This window comes from Carcharhinus amblyrhynchos, chromosome 10, assembly GCF_965287045.1.
Source record: "Carcharhinus amblyrhynchos chromosome 10, sCarAmb.v2.hapA, whole genome shotgun sequence".
NCBI lineage: Eukaryota > Metazoa > Chordata > Chondrichthyes > Carcharhiniformes > Carcharhinidae > Carcharhinus > Carcharhinus amblyrhynchos.
The window spans coordinates 104,331,944-104,348,635 of NC_137333.1; the positions used below are offsets into that span (position 1 = coordinate 104,331,944).

Sequence of the window (16,692 nt, forward strand, 5' to 3'; positions counted from 1 at the left end):
GTGTAGAGGCTCCAGGTGCATGGTCTCAGGTGAGTGGGTGGATTCTGGTTTGGGTTCAGAGCTCTGGGCGGGAGCCGCAGGGAAGCAGCAGCCGGCAGAGGAGCAGCAGCAGCGGGCACTGAGACTGCCGTGAGCCGGGGTAGCAGCGGGAAGGGGAGCTCCTTCAGCGGAAACTTTCCCAAACTGGAGAGTCCAGCCCCAGAACTCCAATCTCTGCCCCATTCGGAAAATACATCGCCTGGGAAGCTGAGCCCTCCCGGGAAGAGAAAGCAAAGTTATTTTAGTGATCTGGATATTTAATGAGGAGATTTAATGACTTTTTTTTGGACCTTAAGTCGAAATCCTCTCCAAATTATTTCAAACCAAGAGGGAGTAGTTAATTCATAGACTAAAAAATCTATTATCCTGTCTCATGTTGGTTATTTCTGAAGCTGATAGGCGGGTGTGACTTAAAAATATATTTTACAAAGGAACAGGAACAGAGCAAGGAACAGCTTTCCTGAGATCTAAATCAGCTTCTGTCAACTGCGAAAATGTCATCTTGAAAACAGCTTATAAGGGGCCAGGTTTCACTCCCGGTGGTGGGCTGTGGACGGTTTCAGGTTTCGTGCTGTGATTCTGGATGTGAAGTAAGGCTCTCGTCTGCTGGTATTGTGTTCGCCCTGATCGAAGATGGCCAGCTTGGAGCTGGAGCCGCTCTTGGACATGCTGTACGGTGGCGTGGACCCCAACTTCACTGGCAACGGCGGGGAGGAGTGTGCCGCTTTCCTCTCCAACACTCAGCGAGCCCTGGAGACCCTCCTCATGGTCAGCGTCTCGTTGCTGCAGATTGCGGTGGCCTACGGGAAAATCAGTGGGGGCTTTCAGGAGCACTGTACGCCAGCAGTGTTGTCGCACGAGTGGGAAGAGACTGTGGGTAAAAACCTCCTGCAAGTTGCCCTGTGCTTGACGTTTGGGTTGGAGCTCGGATTCAAGTGTGCTACCAAAACTCTTATCTATTTACTGAATCCTTGCCATGTTGTTACTGCCTTGCAGGTATGTTGTGTTTCTTTCACTCCCTTTCCCTCAAGTTTTTAAAGTTTATTCGTGTTGCAAGTAGGCTTACATTAACACTGCAATTAAGTTACTGTGAAAATCCCCCACTTGCCATATGTCGGTGCCTGCTCGGACACACTAAAGGTGAATTTACCATGGCCGATACATCCAACCTGAATGTTGGGGTGGCATGATAGCACAGTGGTTAGCACTGCTGCCTCACAGCACCAGGGACCCAAGTTTGATTCCAGGCTTGGGCCACTGTCTGTGTGGAGTCTGCACATTCTCCCTGTGTCTGTGTGGGTTTCCTCCAGTTGCTCTGGTTTCCTTCCACAGTCCAAAGATGTGTGGGTTATGTGGATTGGCCATGGTAAATTGCCCCTTAAGTGTCAGGGGGATGAGCTAGAGTAAATGCATACAGTTATGGGGATAGGGCCTGGGTGGGATTGTGGTCAGTGTAGACTCGATGGGCTGAATGGCCACCTCCTGCACAGTATAATTCTATGAATCTTTCAGACTGTGGGAGGAAACCCACACAGACACGAGTAGAATGCAGATTCTGCACAGACAGTGACCCAAGCTGGGAATCAAACCTGGGTACCTGGCTCTGTGAGGCAGCAGTGCTAGCCACCGTGCCACCCCTTAATTTATTTCATCTTCTGTCTGGTCTACTTTGATAAGAAGGAAAATAGACTTGTGTTTATATTGCCCTTCTCATATTCACCAGATGTCCCAAAGTGCTTTACAACTCATTTGGTATTTTCTGAAGTTTTGGAATATAGGAATTTACACAAAGCAAGCTTCGTCAATAGCAATGTGATAATGACCAGATTTGTTGGGGATGAGGGGTAGTGAGTGTTTATTGGGGGCAAACTGTTGGTACGGGTGGTAGGAAGAGAAGCTTTTGTCATAACTGTAATTGAATAATTAATCAAATACTGACAAAGTGTACAAAAAATATATTGCAGTTTGAGTTATGATCTGTTAGAAACTAGAAGCAGGAGTAAGCCATTCGGCCCTTCGAGCCTGCCCTGCCTTTCATTTTGATCGTGGCTGATCATTAAATTCAATATCTTGTTCCCTCCTTCTCCCCATATCTAATTTCTTCTTGAAATGACACAACGTTTCAGCTTCAATTACTCTGGGTGAAGAAATTTCTCCTCACCTCAGTTCTAAAAGATTTACCCCTTATCCTCAAACTATGACCACTAGTTCTGGTCTCTCCCACCATCAGGAACGTGCAATGTGATTTGCTCTCACTCTTCTAAACTCCAATTAATAGAATCCTAATTGACTTAGTGTCTCCCTGTATGACACACCTGCCATCCTAGGAATCAGCCTGGTAAACCTCCACTGCACACCTTTATTAGCAAGGACATCCTTCCTCAGATAAGGACACCAAAATTGCACACAATACTCCAGGTGTTGCCCCACCAATGCTCTGTACAATTGCAGTAAAACATCCTCATTTTTCAAATTCTCTTGCTATGAAATCCAACATACCATTTGCCTCCTTTACTGCCAGTTATACCTTCACATTAAGTTGATCTTTCACTACACCCTAGCTATGACTGTAACACTACATTCTGCACACTCTTGTTTCCTTCTCTATGAACAGTATGCTTTTTCTGTATAGTACGCAAGAAACAATACTCTTCACTATATACAACACATGACAATAAATCAAATCCCTTACTTTCAGGGACTAATGCATGAGGACACCAAGCTCTCGTTGAGTAGCCACTTTTCTCAATTTACACTTATAAATAATAATCTGCCTTCCTATTATTAGTGAAAAAGTAGATAATCACGCATTTATCCACATTGTACTGCATGCATATGCCCACACACTCAGCCTGTCCAAATCACGCTGAAGCATCTCTGCATCCTCCTCACAGCTCACCCTCCCACCTAACTTTGTATCATCTGCAAATTTTGAAATGATGCACTTACTTCCCTCTTCCAAATCATTAATATATGATGTGAATAGTAGGGATTCCAGCGCAGATCCCTGCGATACCCTACTAGTCACTGCCTGTCAATTGGAAAAAGACCCATTTATGCCCACTCTTTGCTTCCTATCTGCTAACCAGCTTTCTATCCATCTCAAGACACTACCCATAAGCCCATGGCTTTAACTTTACATACTAGTCTGTTATGTTAGATTTCGTCGAAAGCCTTCTGAAAGTCTAAATAAACCACATCCACTGGTTCTCCTTGGTCAACTCTCTTAGTTACATTCTCAAAGAATTCCAATAGATTCATCAAGCATGATTTGCCCTTTGTAAATCCATGCTGACTTTGTCTCTGATTATACCACTGATTTACTAATGCTGAGCTATGAAATCCTTGATAAAGGATTCTAACAACTTCCCTACCACTGATGTTAGGCTCACTGGTCTATAGTTCCCTGTTTTGTCTCTACGTCCCTTTTTGAATAGTGAGCTTACATTAGCTACCCTCCAGTTTGTAGGGACTAGTCCAGAGTCCAAAGATTTTTGGAAAATAACCACCAATGGATCTACTATTTCCAGGGCTTATGTACTTTGGGATGAAGATTATCAGGCCCTGGAGATTTATCCACCTTCAATCCCATCAATTTTCCCAAAACAATTTCTCTACTAATGCTGATTTCGTTCAACTCTTCAGTAAAAGTTGCCCTTCTCAGAACTTCTGGGACATTGTTCACGTCTTCCTTTGTAAAAGCAGAAGCAAAGTACGAATTTAGTTTCTCGGTTATTTCTTTATTCCCCGTTATGAATTCTCCTGTTTCTGTAAGGGGCCAATATTCATTTTTGTCGATCTTTTCCCCTTTACATACTGATGGCAACTTTTACAATCAGTTTTTATGTTCCTCGCTAGCTTACTTTCATACTCTATTTTTCCTTTCTTATTCAATCCCTTTGCTGAATTTTAAACTGCTCTTAAGCCTCGGGCCTATTTCTTTTTCTTGCCAATTTATATGCTTCTTCATTGAATCTAACATATCTCTAATTTCCTTTGTGAGCCATGCTTAGGCCACAGTTCCCTTGCCACTCTTGCATCAAACAGGAATAAACAACTTTTGTTCATTTATTTGTTCTTCAAATGTCCACCCTCCATCCTTTTTCAGTAATGTTTCCCATCCATGATGGACAATTCATGCCTCATACCATCATGGTTACCTTTACTGAGATTCAAGATTCTGGTCTCAGAATCAACTACGTTACTTGACAAAGAATTCTACCATGTTATGGTCACTCATCCCCAAGGATTTGATTTGAGGTGTTATCATTGTCACATGCATTGGTATGCAGTGCAAAGTATTATTTCTTGCATGCTATATAGACAAAGCATACCATTCATAGAGAAGGAACGGAGAGAGTGCAGAATGTAGGGTTACAGTCATAGCTAGGGTGGAGAAAGATCAACTTAATGTGAGGTAGGTTCACTCAAGGATGAAAGGCTACTTAATAGAGGTTTATAAGATGGTGAGGGGGTTAGATAGTCTCTGCACGAACACTTCATTTCCTCGGGTGGATGTTACTAGGGGGCATAACTTTAAGGTTCGTGGTGGGAGACATAGGAAGGATGTCCGAGGTAGGTTCTTTACTCAGAGTGGTTGGGTTGTGGAATGCACTGCCTGCTGTGATAGTGGAGTCGGACACTTTAGGAGCTTTCAAACAGTTATTGATTGGATAGGCACCTGGAGTGCACCAGAATGATGGGGAGTGGGGATAGCTTGATCTTGGGTTCGGACATAGCTCAGCACAGCATCAAGGGCCAAAAGGCCTGTACTGTGCTGTACTGTTTTATGATCCAGACCGGCAGGGTGTGGAAGCCGCTGACTCTGGACTGGCAGGGTGCGATTGCCGCTGACTCCAGGCTGAGCAACAGAAGAGAAGCTGCTCTTGAGTCGTTATATTTAGCATGTATATCTTTTTCCCGGAGAAAGAAGAGGGGGGGGTGGCGGCATGGGGTCCTTAGTTATGCTGATTGCTTTGCTGACGCAGTGGGAAGTGTAGACAGAGTCAACGGATGGGAGGCTGGTTTGCCTGATGGATTGGACTATATTCACAACCTTTTGTAGTTCCTTGCGATCTTGGGCAGAGCAGGAGCCATACCACGCTGTGAGACAACCAGAAAGCTTTCTATGGTACATCAGTAAAAGTTGGTGAGAGTCACAGCTGATGTGTCAAATTTCCTTATTCTTCTGAGAAAGTAAGAGGCGTTGGTGGACTTTCTTAACTAAGTTCTCTCACAACTAGATTGCCAGCTAATTATTTCTCATTGCACAATACCCAGTCCGAGACGACGGTTCCCTTGTTGGTTCCTCAATGTATTGGATCAGAAAACCATCTGGTATACACACCAGAAATTCCTCCCCCATTGTACTGTGACTAATTTGACTGTCCCAAGAAGTTGTTCCTATTGAACCATATCCCAAAGTAAAATTATGAAACGCTTGTTAATGCAAATTGTGATCGGAGTTTGGAATTCATTCCGCAAATATAACTGATAGAATTATTAATTATAAATCTGAGATGATAGATTTTTGTTATTAAAGGCATTAAGAGATGTGGGGCAAAGGTGAGTATATAGAGTTATATAGGTGAGTATATGGGGGATAGAATATAAAAGTAGGGAGGTCTTGCTGCAACTGTACAGGGTACTGGTGAGGCCGCAGCTGGAATACTGTGTGCAGTTTTGGTCGCCGCACTTGTGGAAGGATATATTGGCCTTGGAGGGAATACAGAGGAGGTTCACTAGGCTGATACCGGAGATGAGGTAGTTGGACTGTGAAGAGAGACTAAATAGACTGGGTCTGTACTCGTTGGAGTTTAGAAGGTTGAGGGGGGATCTTATAGAGATGTATAATATAATGAAGGGTATGGATAGGGTAGAGGTAGAGAGATTCTTCCCTATTAGAAAGGATAGCAGGACTAGAGGGCACAGCCTCAAGATAAGGGGGGGGTGCAGTTTAGGTCTGAGTTGAAGAGAAACTTCTTCACTCAAAGGGTGGTGAATCTCTGGAATTCTCTGCCCTTTGAAGTGGTGGAAGCTACCTCGCTAAACATATTTAAGTCAGGGGTAGATAGGTTTTTGACAGGCAAGGGAATTAAGGGTTATGGAGAGAAAGCGGGAAAGTGGAACTGATCCACTTCAGATCAGCCACGATCTTATTGAATGGTGGGGCAGGCTCGAAGGGTGAGATGGCCTACTCCTGCTCCTATTTCTTATGTTCTTAGAGTTGGATGACAGATTACCCATGACCTCATTGAATTGTGAAAGAGCTTTGGGGTTGTCTGTACTTGTTTGCACTCCTGTCTCACAGACAACAGGGGTGGATTTTTGATTTGATTTATTATCTTCACATGTATTAATACACAGTTAAAAGTATTGTTTCTTGCGTGCTACACAGACAAAACATACCGTTCATAGAGAAGGAAAGGGGAGAGTGCAGAATGTAGTGTTACAGTCATAGCTAAGGTGGAGAGAAAGATCAACTTAATGCGAGGTAGGGCCATTCAAAAGTCTGATGGTCGCAGGGAAGAAGCTGTTCTTGAGTCGGTTGGGACGTGACCTCAGACTTTTGTATCTTTTTCCCGACGAAAGAAGGTAGAAAAGAGAATGTCCGGGGTGCATGGGGTGCTTAATTATGCTGGCTGCTTTTCCGAGGCAGCAGAAAGTGTAGACAGAGTCAGTGGATGGGAGGGTGGTTTGAATGATGGACTGGGCTTCATTCACGACCCTTTGTAGTTTCTTGAGGTCTTGGGCAGAGCAGGAGCCATACCAAGCTGTGATGCAACCTGAAAGAATGCTTTCTATGGTGCATCTGTAAAAGTTAGTGAGAGTTGTAGCAGACATGCCAAATTTCCTTAGACTTCTGAGAAAGTAGAGGTGTTAGTGGGCTTTCTTAACTATAGCAGGGGGACCAAGACAGGTTGTTGGTGATCTACACACCCAAAAACTTGAAGCTCTTGACCATTTCTACTTTTCCCCCATTGATGTGGACAGGGGCATGTTCTCCTTTACGCTTCCTGAAGTCGATGACAATTTCCGTCATTTTGTTGACATTTGAGGGAGAGATTATTTGGTTGCACCAGTTCACCAAATTCTTCATCTCTGTGCTCTGTCCTGTCATTGTTTGAGATCCGACCCACTACAGTGGTGTCATCAGCAAACTTAAAGATCGAGTTGGAGGGGAATTTAGCCACACAGTCTTAGGTGTATAAGGAGTATAGTTGAGGGCTGAGGACACAGCCTTGCAGAGCACTGGTGTTGAGGGTGATTGTGGAGGAGGCTTTGTTGCCTATCCTGACTGATGGTGGTCTATGAGTAAGGAAGTTCAGGGTCCAGTCACAGAGGGAGGAGCCGAGGCCCAGGCCACGGAATTTGGAGATGAGTTTTATAGGAATAATGGTGTTGAAGGCTGAGCTGTAGTCAATAAATAGGAGTCTAACATAGGTGTCCTTGTTATCTAGGTGTTCCAGGGTTGAGTGTAGGCCTGGGAGATGGCATCTGGACCTGTTGCAGCAGTAGGCGAACTGTAATGGAACCAGGCAGTCTGGTAGGCAGGAATTGATTTGTGACATGACTAACCTTTCAAAGCACTTCGTAATGATGGATATCAGAGCCACCAGACTGTAGTTATTAAGACATGCCTGGCTTTTCTTTGGTACTGGGATGATGGTCATCTTCTTGAAGTAGGTGGAGACCTCAGATTGCTGTAAAGAGAGGTTGAAGATGTCGCGAATACCCCCAGTAGCTGGTCTATGCAGGACCTCAATGTTCGTCCGGGTACCCCATCTGGGCCAGTCACTTTCTGTGGGTTGACCTTGGAGAAAGCTGCTCTGACATCAGCAATGGTGACCTCAGACACAGGTTCGTCCGAGGCTTCCGGGATGCTCTCACTGACCTCTTACTCAAAACGAGCGGGGAATGAGGAGAAAACACTTGTCACTCGGGAATATGGGACGTGAATAGAACTATAAGTGTTTTGTGACTGAATCTAATTTCAGCAAGACTAGGAAAATGCAGGACATGGGGTTTAAATTATACTTCAGAATAAGAAAGAACTTGATGATTAACCCTAGTGTTGTTAATAGATTAGCGAGTGGTAATGGAATGTGCAAAACAATCCTGATGTTTTTTCCCTATTCATTCGTGGAATGGGAATGTCCTGATGAGGCCAATGTTAATTGTCCCTTCTTAATTCCTCTTGGGAGATTGGCTTTAAATTGCTTCTCCAATCATGATAGTTACGGTAGAGATTTAATTGAGCTTGAGCTAAATAACTAGTTAATGTTTTACATTAATATTACTTATTGGCATCCACCCAGCATTATTAGCCATTCATGAGAGGTGATTCTTAAAACAGTTAATCACCAACTTGCATTTCACAAAGTGCATCTGTAAATGCCTGCATGTAACTTGGAGGGCACTTTCTTAATTCAATTTTGGAAAAGTGGGCATCATTGGGGAGGTTGTTGTTTATTGCCTGGTTCCAGTTTCCCTGACTTTAGTATTTTGCTGGGTCATTTTCGACATGGGTTAGGAGTTCAACCACTTGGGTCTGGGGGACTGGAGTCACATACAGGGCCCAGACCAGGTAAGGACAGCAGACATCCTTCTCTAAATGGGATATTCGATTTTCAAGTTTGCTGACGACACCACCATCGTGGTTTGGATCTCAAACAATGACCAGAAAGGGTGCAGGAACGAGATAAAGAATCTGGTGAACTGGCGCGGCAACAATAATCTCTCCCTCAATGTCAACAAAACGAAGGAGATTGTCATTGACTTTAGGAAGCGCATAGGAGAACGTGCCCCTTTGAACATCAGTGGGGACGAAGTAGAAAGGGTCAAGAGCTTCACGTTCTCAGGTGTCCAGATCGCTAATAACCTGTCCTGGTCCCCCCCCCCCCCCCCAAGCCAACACTATAGTTAAGAAAGCCCACTAACACCTTTACTTTCTCAGACGACTAAGGAAATTTGGCAGTCAGCTCTGACTCTCTCCAACTTTTACAGATGCACCATAGAAAGCATTCTTTCTGGTTGTATCACAGCTTGGTATGGCTTCTGCTCTGACAAGACCACAAGAAACTACAAAGGGTCATGAACGAAGCCTAGTCCATCACTCAAACCAGCCTCCCACCATTGACACTATCTACACTTCCCTCTGCCTTGGAAAAGCAGCCAGCATAATCAAAGACCCCACGCACCCTAGACAATCTCTCTTCCACCTTCTTCTTTCAGAAGAAAGATACAAAGTCTGAGGACATGTACCAACTGACTCGAGAACAGCGAGTTCAACAGAGCATTGAAACGATATGTTTTGTCTGTATAGCGTGCAAGAAACGATACTTTTCACTGTAAGCGAATATATGTGACAATAATAAATCAAATCAAAGGGCAATATGTGGACCCAAAACACTCGGCCTCAAATCGGTGTAGAGTAAGGATGGAACCCTTGAGATAGTGAAAACATCAGCATTTGACAGAGAGAATGAAACATCTAAACCATGTTACAATTATAGATGAGGTCATGTTTGAGGAAATCCCCCTCCCCAACTGGCTATTAAAGATGAGTTTGGACTCCCACCAAGCATGGTCGAAGTCAAAGCTGCCATTAAACGTATGATTGGAAAAGATGCAGAAATGGACAGGATTTTCAAACTTGAAAGAGAAGAGATCATCCATTGCTTTAGTCAGCTGTTTCGACAAAGCAGACTGTGGGAACTACCGAGGAATCTTCCTGATCTCCATTGCTGTGAAGATCATCACCCAATTCCTCTCTTGTATCTTTCCCCAGTCACTGAAGTAATCCTCCTGGAAAGTCAGTGTGGCTTCTGACCAAACCATGGAGCAGCTGACGTGATTTTCGTTGCTTGACAATTTCAAGAGGAGTGCCAGGAGCAACATCAACCACTCTACACGGCCGTCATCGATCTGACCAAGGCATTTGACTCCCTTGGGAAGCGCTATGGAAACTGAATTCCATAAAAATTATCTGGAATTAAGAATGTACTGATGACCATGAAACCATTGTTGTAAAAACCCATCTGGTTCACTAACGTTCCTTTAGGGAAAGAAATCGGCATTCCTTGCCTGGCCTACATGTGACTCCAGAGCCACAGCATTGTGGGTGGCTCTCAACTACTGTCCAAGGGCAACTGGAGATGGGCAATAGATGCTGGTCAGCCAGCAACGCCCACGTTCCACAAATGAATAAAGAAATTAGCTGGTTTACTAATGGCTCTTGGGCAATACCATCCATGTCCAGTCCTCCTTCAATGTGATTGACCCTGAACTTCCCTCTAATATGACCAAGGAAGCCACTCCCTTGTGTTGAGCTGCAACTACAATTATGCAACGGGATGACTCGCCACTTTCTGCTCCAGAAAGCCAGTTGGTGAAAGAGTCAAGCTTTACTCTGTCTTGCATTTATTTACAGAGTTGAACATTACAGTCACATACCGCCTAATCCAGCCACACTACAGTTTCGACAAATACCCCCTTTGTGTGCTCAAGTCAACACCTGTTTGAAGCCCACTAACTCGATTCTCTTAAATATAATTGGTATCCATTGTAACAATTATCACCAAGCATTGATAAATAATAAATGGCAGCGACACCCACAGCTTGAAGTGAGCTTAGGAAAACATTTAAGATAAATGTGGAACCAGGTTTCAGAGGTGGAAACAGAATTGTGATCCATTTTCAGAGCAGAAAATTTGATATCCAGCAATAAAATTTCCCGGTGGCAAATAATTTGCTGAAATTACTGCTCTACATGGTAGAGAGGAGAAGTTTGAATTGTCCCTTCTCTGTTGTCCCTGGCTGTGGTAGTGGTTAGCAGATGCTATTGTTTGAAGATTCTTTCTTCCAATAGATTAAGTTTATTTATTAGTGTCACAGGTAGGCTTACATTAACACTGCAATGAAGTTACTGTGAAAATCCCCTAGTTGTCACACTCCAGCGCCTGTTCGGATACACAGGCGGAGAATTTAGCATGGCCAGTGCACCTAACCAGCACATCTTTCGGGCTGTGGTAGGAAACCAGAGCGCCTGGAGGAAACCCATGCAGACACGGGGAGAATGTGCAAACTCCAAATATGCACTGACCCAAGCTGGGAATTGAACCCAGGTCCCTGGCACTGTGAAGTAGTAGAGCTAACCACTGCCACCATGCTGCCCATCAGGGTGATCAGAAATCCTTGGTCTAAATCATAATACTCATGATATTGCAAGGACAGCATGGGAAGGGTTCTTGAATTCCGCTTTTAAGAATGCAAATATTTATTTGCAGGCCTCAGAGAGGGAGATTGAATTGAAGTCTGTAGAATCCCTACAGTGCAGAAGGAGGCCATTCAGCCCATCAAGTCTGCACCGACTTCCCGAAACAGCGCCTTAACCAGGCCCGTCCCCTGCCCCCTCCCCATAATCCTGCGCATTTACCAATGTCAATCCACGGAACCTGCCCACCTTTGGAAACTAAAGGGCCGTTTACCATGGCCAATCCGCTGAGCCACGAGGCCTAGATAAGTGTATAGGGAAGCCCTTTTTCCCAAAGCTGTGAGGTCAATAACGGGCATAGATTTAAAATAATTGGCAAAAGAATTAGACGGTGAGCTGAGATTATTTTTCACCAAGAATGTGGTGGCTGTCTGAAAAGCTGATAGAGGCTGGGCCAACGTTTGTTGCCCATCCTAATTGCCTTTGCCTTTGTACTGAGTTTTGTTAGGCCATTTCGGAAGGAAGTTGAGAGCATTGCTGTGGCACTGGTGTTGCACGTAGGCCAGACCAGGTAAGGACAGCAGATTTCCTTTCCTAAAGGACTAACCTTTGTGGCCCAAGAGCTGGAGAGTGGAATTAGACTGGGTCAATCTTTTTGATCTGGTGCCGACAAGATGAACAGAATTGATGGTGTCTTTCCAGGCCAGACATTTTGTGTTTCTAGTCCTCTGACTCTGAGGTAAGAGCACTGCTAACCAAGCTGATCTAAAGAACAAAGGAAATACAGCACAGGAACAGGCTCTTTGGCCCTCTAACCCTGTGTGCAGATCATGATGGAAACATGGAATCTAGAAGCAGGAGTGGGCGTTTGGGCCCTTTGAGCCCATTCTGCCTTTTGCTTTCATCAAAAAGATGCCCTGACTTAACTGAAAAAAAAACACCTGCCCTTACTCGGTCCATATACCTCCATTCCCTCCCTATTCATGTACCCATCCAGATGCCTCTTAAATGTTGTTAATGTTCCTGCTTAAAAGCGGAATTCAGAACCCTTCCCATGCTGTCCTTGCATATCATGAGTATTATGACTTAGACCAAGGATTTCTGATCACCCTGGTGGGCAGCATGGTGGCACAGTGGTTAGCTCTACTACTTCACAGCGCCAGGAACCTGGGTTCAATTCCCAGCTTGGGTCAGTGCAGCGCGTACCAGGCACCCACCACTCTGTGCGTGAAAAACTTCCCCCGCACATCTCCCTTAAGCTTTCCCCTCTCTCATCTTGTGCCCCTGTCTAATCGACGCTTCCACCCTGGGGAAGAAAGGCCTCTGACTATCTGCCCTGTCTGTGCCCCTCGCAATTTTGTAGGCCTCTTATCAGATCTCCCCTCAGCCTCCGTCTTTCCAGTGAAAACAATCTTAGTTTATTCAGCCTCTCCTCATAGCCAACGTCCGAGTGAAACTTCTTTGTACTCTTTCCAAAGCTTCCACGTCCTTCTGGCAGTGTAGCAACCGGAACTGCAAGCAATACTCCAAATGCAGCCTCTCCAAAGTTTTTGTATAGTTAATGTTGGACGTTGTGCATAATGGGGATCTGCCTCAAAAGGTTGTGTAACCATGCAGTGGGATGTTGCAATTCCAGTCTCATTAACAAGGGGAAAGTATCTTTCCAAAAAAAACCATGTGAAAATAGACTTTCCTTTTCAGAAATGATGACATCAATTTCCATAGAAAGTTGGCAATAAGTAACCATTGTGTATTAATGATGTACTGCCATAAAACCCGGAGTATTCAGTGGATGTTTTCAATAGGGTAGGCTGAAAGAATTGTAATAGTAAGAAGGGTTTGCTTTTCTGTAACATCTTTCACAATCACCGGGTTGCACAAAGCGTATTGTAACCAATAAAGTGAAAAGTGGCTATTGTTGTACTGCAGGAAACTCAGTCAGCCAATGTGTACACGTAGAAACATAGAAGATAGGAGCAGGAGAAGGCCATTTGGCCCTTCAAGCCTGCTTCACCATCCATCACGATCATAGCTGATTGGTCGAACCCAATAACCTAATCCTGCTTTCTCCCCATAGCCTTTGATCCCATTCGCCCCAAGTGCTATATCCAGCCACCTCTTGAATACATTCAATGTTTGGGCATTAATTACTTCCTGTGGTAATGAATTCCACAGGCTCACCAGTCTTTGGGTAAAGAAATATCTCCTCATCTTTGTCCTAAATGGTCTACCCTGAATCCTCAGACTGCGACCCCTGCTTCTGGACTCCTCCACCATTGGGAACATCCTCGCTGCATCTACCCTGTAAAGTCCTGTTAGAATTTGATATGTCTCAATGAGATCCTACCCCCATTCATCTGAACTCCAGTGAAAACAATCCTAACCTAGTCATTCTCTCCTCATACATCAATCCCACCATCCCTGGAATCAGCCTGGTATATATTGACTGCACTCCCTCAAGAGTAAAAACATCCTTTTTCAGAAAAGGACATCAAAATCATGCACAATATTCTACACAGTAAGCTCCCACAATGTGATGATGACCAGGTCATCTCTCTTTGAGGGATAAATCAGCCAGGGACTGGTGACCACTCCACTGCTCTTGTTCAAAGAGAGTGCCACTGTATCTTTTTACATCTATTTGGGAAGGCTGATGTGGGTTCAGTTGAAAGATGGGATCAGTGCTGCACTTGAGTGTTAGCCTTGATCTTTTTTTGTTCTCAGCTCCTAGAGCAGTACTTCCCGAGTGAATGAGATGAACTTGTATTGGTCAAAGAACATCTCGCCCTTTTTTCTTGTGTCTGTGCTGAGGTAAGTTGTGGTTTGTAGCTCACAGCAGTAATGTCTAACCTGTTCTCACAGGCCTAATGTAACTAAAAACCCGAGATATTGATCCAGCAAGTTCATTCAGGTGACCTGGACCAAGTGACATCGTTTCCCATCCTATTCCTAAATTTGTTTTTTTTCCCTATGTTTTAAAGTTTTTCTTTTATTATTAGTGTTACAAGTAGGCTTACATTAACTCTGCAATGGAGTTACTGTGAAAATCCCCCAGTCACCACACTCTGGCATCTGCTTGGGTACACTGAGGGGGAATTTATCATGGCCGATACACTTAACCAGCACATCTTTCGGACTGTGAAAGGAATTTGGAGCACCCGGAGGAAACCCACGCAGACACGAGGAGAATGTCACTGTGGAATCTGCACAACAACCCAAGCCAGGAATTGAACCCGGGCCACCGTGCTTTGAGGCAGCTGTGCAAAACCACTGTGCCACCATGCCACCTTCATTATGTCCCATATTAAAGGTGTGTATTGCAATGTGCCAGTTCCAAAATTCTTTCCTACAAATCCCATTGTTGCCTAACCCTTCAAATCTTGAATTTTCTCCTTGTGAGATCCATCCATTGCTCTAGCACTGCGCAATTCCTCTCCGATCACACTTTCCATGCATTATCAGTAGTTATTCATTAGTGTTTCTTACTTGTTATGCTCTACCTTGTAATTCCCTCTACTTCAGTTCCTCAATCCCTGTTTTCCAGAAACAACTTTCACCATCTCAGTTACAATGTTTTCTGTATTTCAGTCAGGGCTAAACTTCAAAGGTATTTTGTTTGTTGTCTGTTTTTCTTCCTTTGTTTCTCTCTCTCTCCCTCTTACTCACTTTCATTATAAACTAGCAATTGCCGATATCTGAATTAAAAGCGCCTACTATTCAATGTAAACAGCTCATCCAGATAACTTATATCCCATTTTCAGCCTCTGATCTTTGCTAAGTGGGTTAGCGTAAGCAATAGGTTGTTGGCTTAAGTGCTTTGGGAGGAGAATGGTCAATGTGAGAGCTTCCTAAACTGCTGCTGTCCCATCCTGGGACATGACCCTCTCCAAAGGTTGGACAAAGAAGCAGGATGGGTCTTGTCTTTGTGACGCAATCCACGGTTGAGGAGTTTGATTCACACTCGCTGGCTAAACAGAACAGCTACCTCGGTGGACAGTCCCAACTCCTTCAGGAAAAGGGAATGTTGTGAAATTGGCCCTATCTACAGGTTTTCTTCTGGTTTGGCTTAATGTTGAGGTGAGTTGTGGTCTTAATTCTAATATCAACAGAAAATAACTTTTTTACAAAGGCCCTTTCATGTTGTGGAGAGCAGATGACACCTTGGGATTTCCTCCTAATTAAATGTTACAAACTGCAGACTTTACAAGCATTGCTTATTGTATTCGAGACTTGACTATGTCAGTGCTCCTCTGGCTAGTCTCCTGCTTTGTTTCCTCTTTGAATACGAACACATCCAAAGCCTTGCTGCCCCTTTAATATAACTCGCTTCAATTCTTGTTGGTGATGTGCTGTGCTGACCTACATTTCCTCCCAGTCAAGCAACACGTGGAAGTTTAAAATCTTTTTCCTTGTTTCAAATTCCTCCATGGCCCCCTCTCTGAGGGGGGAATCTGGAATGCATTGCTTCGGAAACCTTACAACCTTTTAAAAAATATTTGGATGAGCACTTCAAACATCATAACATTCAAGGATATGGGAGAAGTGCAGGAAAATGGGATTAGCATGAATTTATTTGATTTGATTTATTATTGTGTTGGGATGCAGTGAAGAAGTATTGTTTCATACACGCTGTACAGACAATGCATTCTGTTCATAGAGAAGAAAAGGAAAGAGTGCAGAATGTAGTGTTACAGTCATAACTAGGGTGTAGAGAAAGATCAACTTAATGCGAGGTAGATCCATCCAAAAGTCTGACAGCAGCAGGGAAGAAGCTGTTCTTGAGCCGGTTAGTACCTGTTCTCAAACATTTGTATCTTTTTCCCAACAGAAGATGGTGGAAGAGTGTATATCCAGGGTAGTTGTTGCTGGTACACACTCGATGGGCTGAAGGGCCTTTTCTATGACTCCTATCTGTAATCTCAAACAACCTTCTTGTAGCTATAATCCTTCAAGTTTGGCCTTTTGAATATCCCAATATTAATTGTTCCACCATTGGTGGCCTCGACATCAACTCCTCTATCCTAAGCTCTGGAATTCATTTCCTAAACCGCTCCGCTTTTCTCCTAAGATGCTCTTTAAACCCTACCTTCTTCACAATCTGCCTCAGTATCTTAAGTCGCTCATCTGAAATTTTGTTTCTTATTCCTAATTGAGAAGCAACTTGGGATGTTTTTACCATGTTCTAGGTGCTATATAAATGCAAGTTGTAGAGCTGTAATAATAACTTTCCTGAGATCTGTGCCCTCCTGTGTGCAGCCTGACCCTCCACTCGAGAGGGGATCATAGACTGAAGTGAGTTGTTATGTAGGGGGTTGCTTCACAGAGGTCGGTGCCTTTAGAACAGAAGGTTGAGTTCACAAAGTGAACCATGCCCCCAGCCTGACACTGCCTTCAGGCTGACCTCACATCCATGACCTATTTTCTTGGTGCCTGACAGC

General features: G+C 44.1%; 1 protein-coding gene across 1 annotated transcript in view; it reads left to right on the forward strand.

Moving 5' to 3' along the window:
* LOC145349233 (transmembrane protein 164-like) overlaps positions 1-16,692 on the forward strand; it is a 52,754-nt gene continuing 36,062 nt past the window's right edge. The window contains exon 1 of the mRNA XM_080197707.1: positions 1-1,035. Within this exon, the coding sequence (XP_080053833.1) occupies positions 673-1,035 (363 nt within the window). The 5' untranslated portion in view covers positions 1-672. The remainder of the gene's footprint in view (positions 1,036-16,692) is intronic.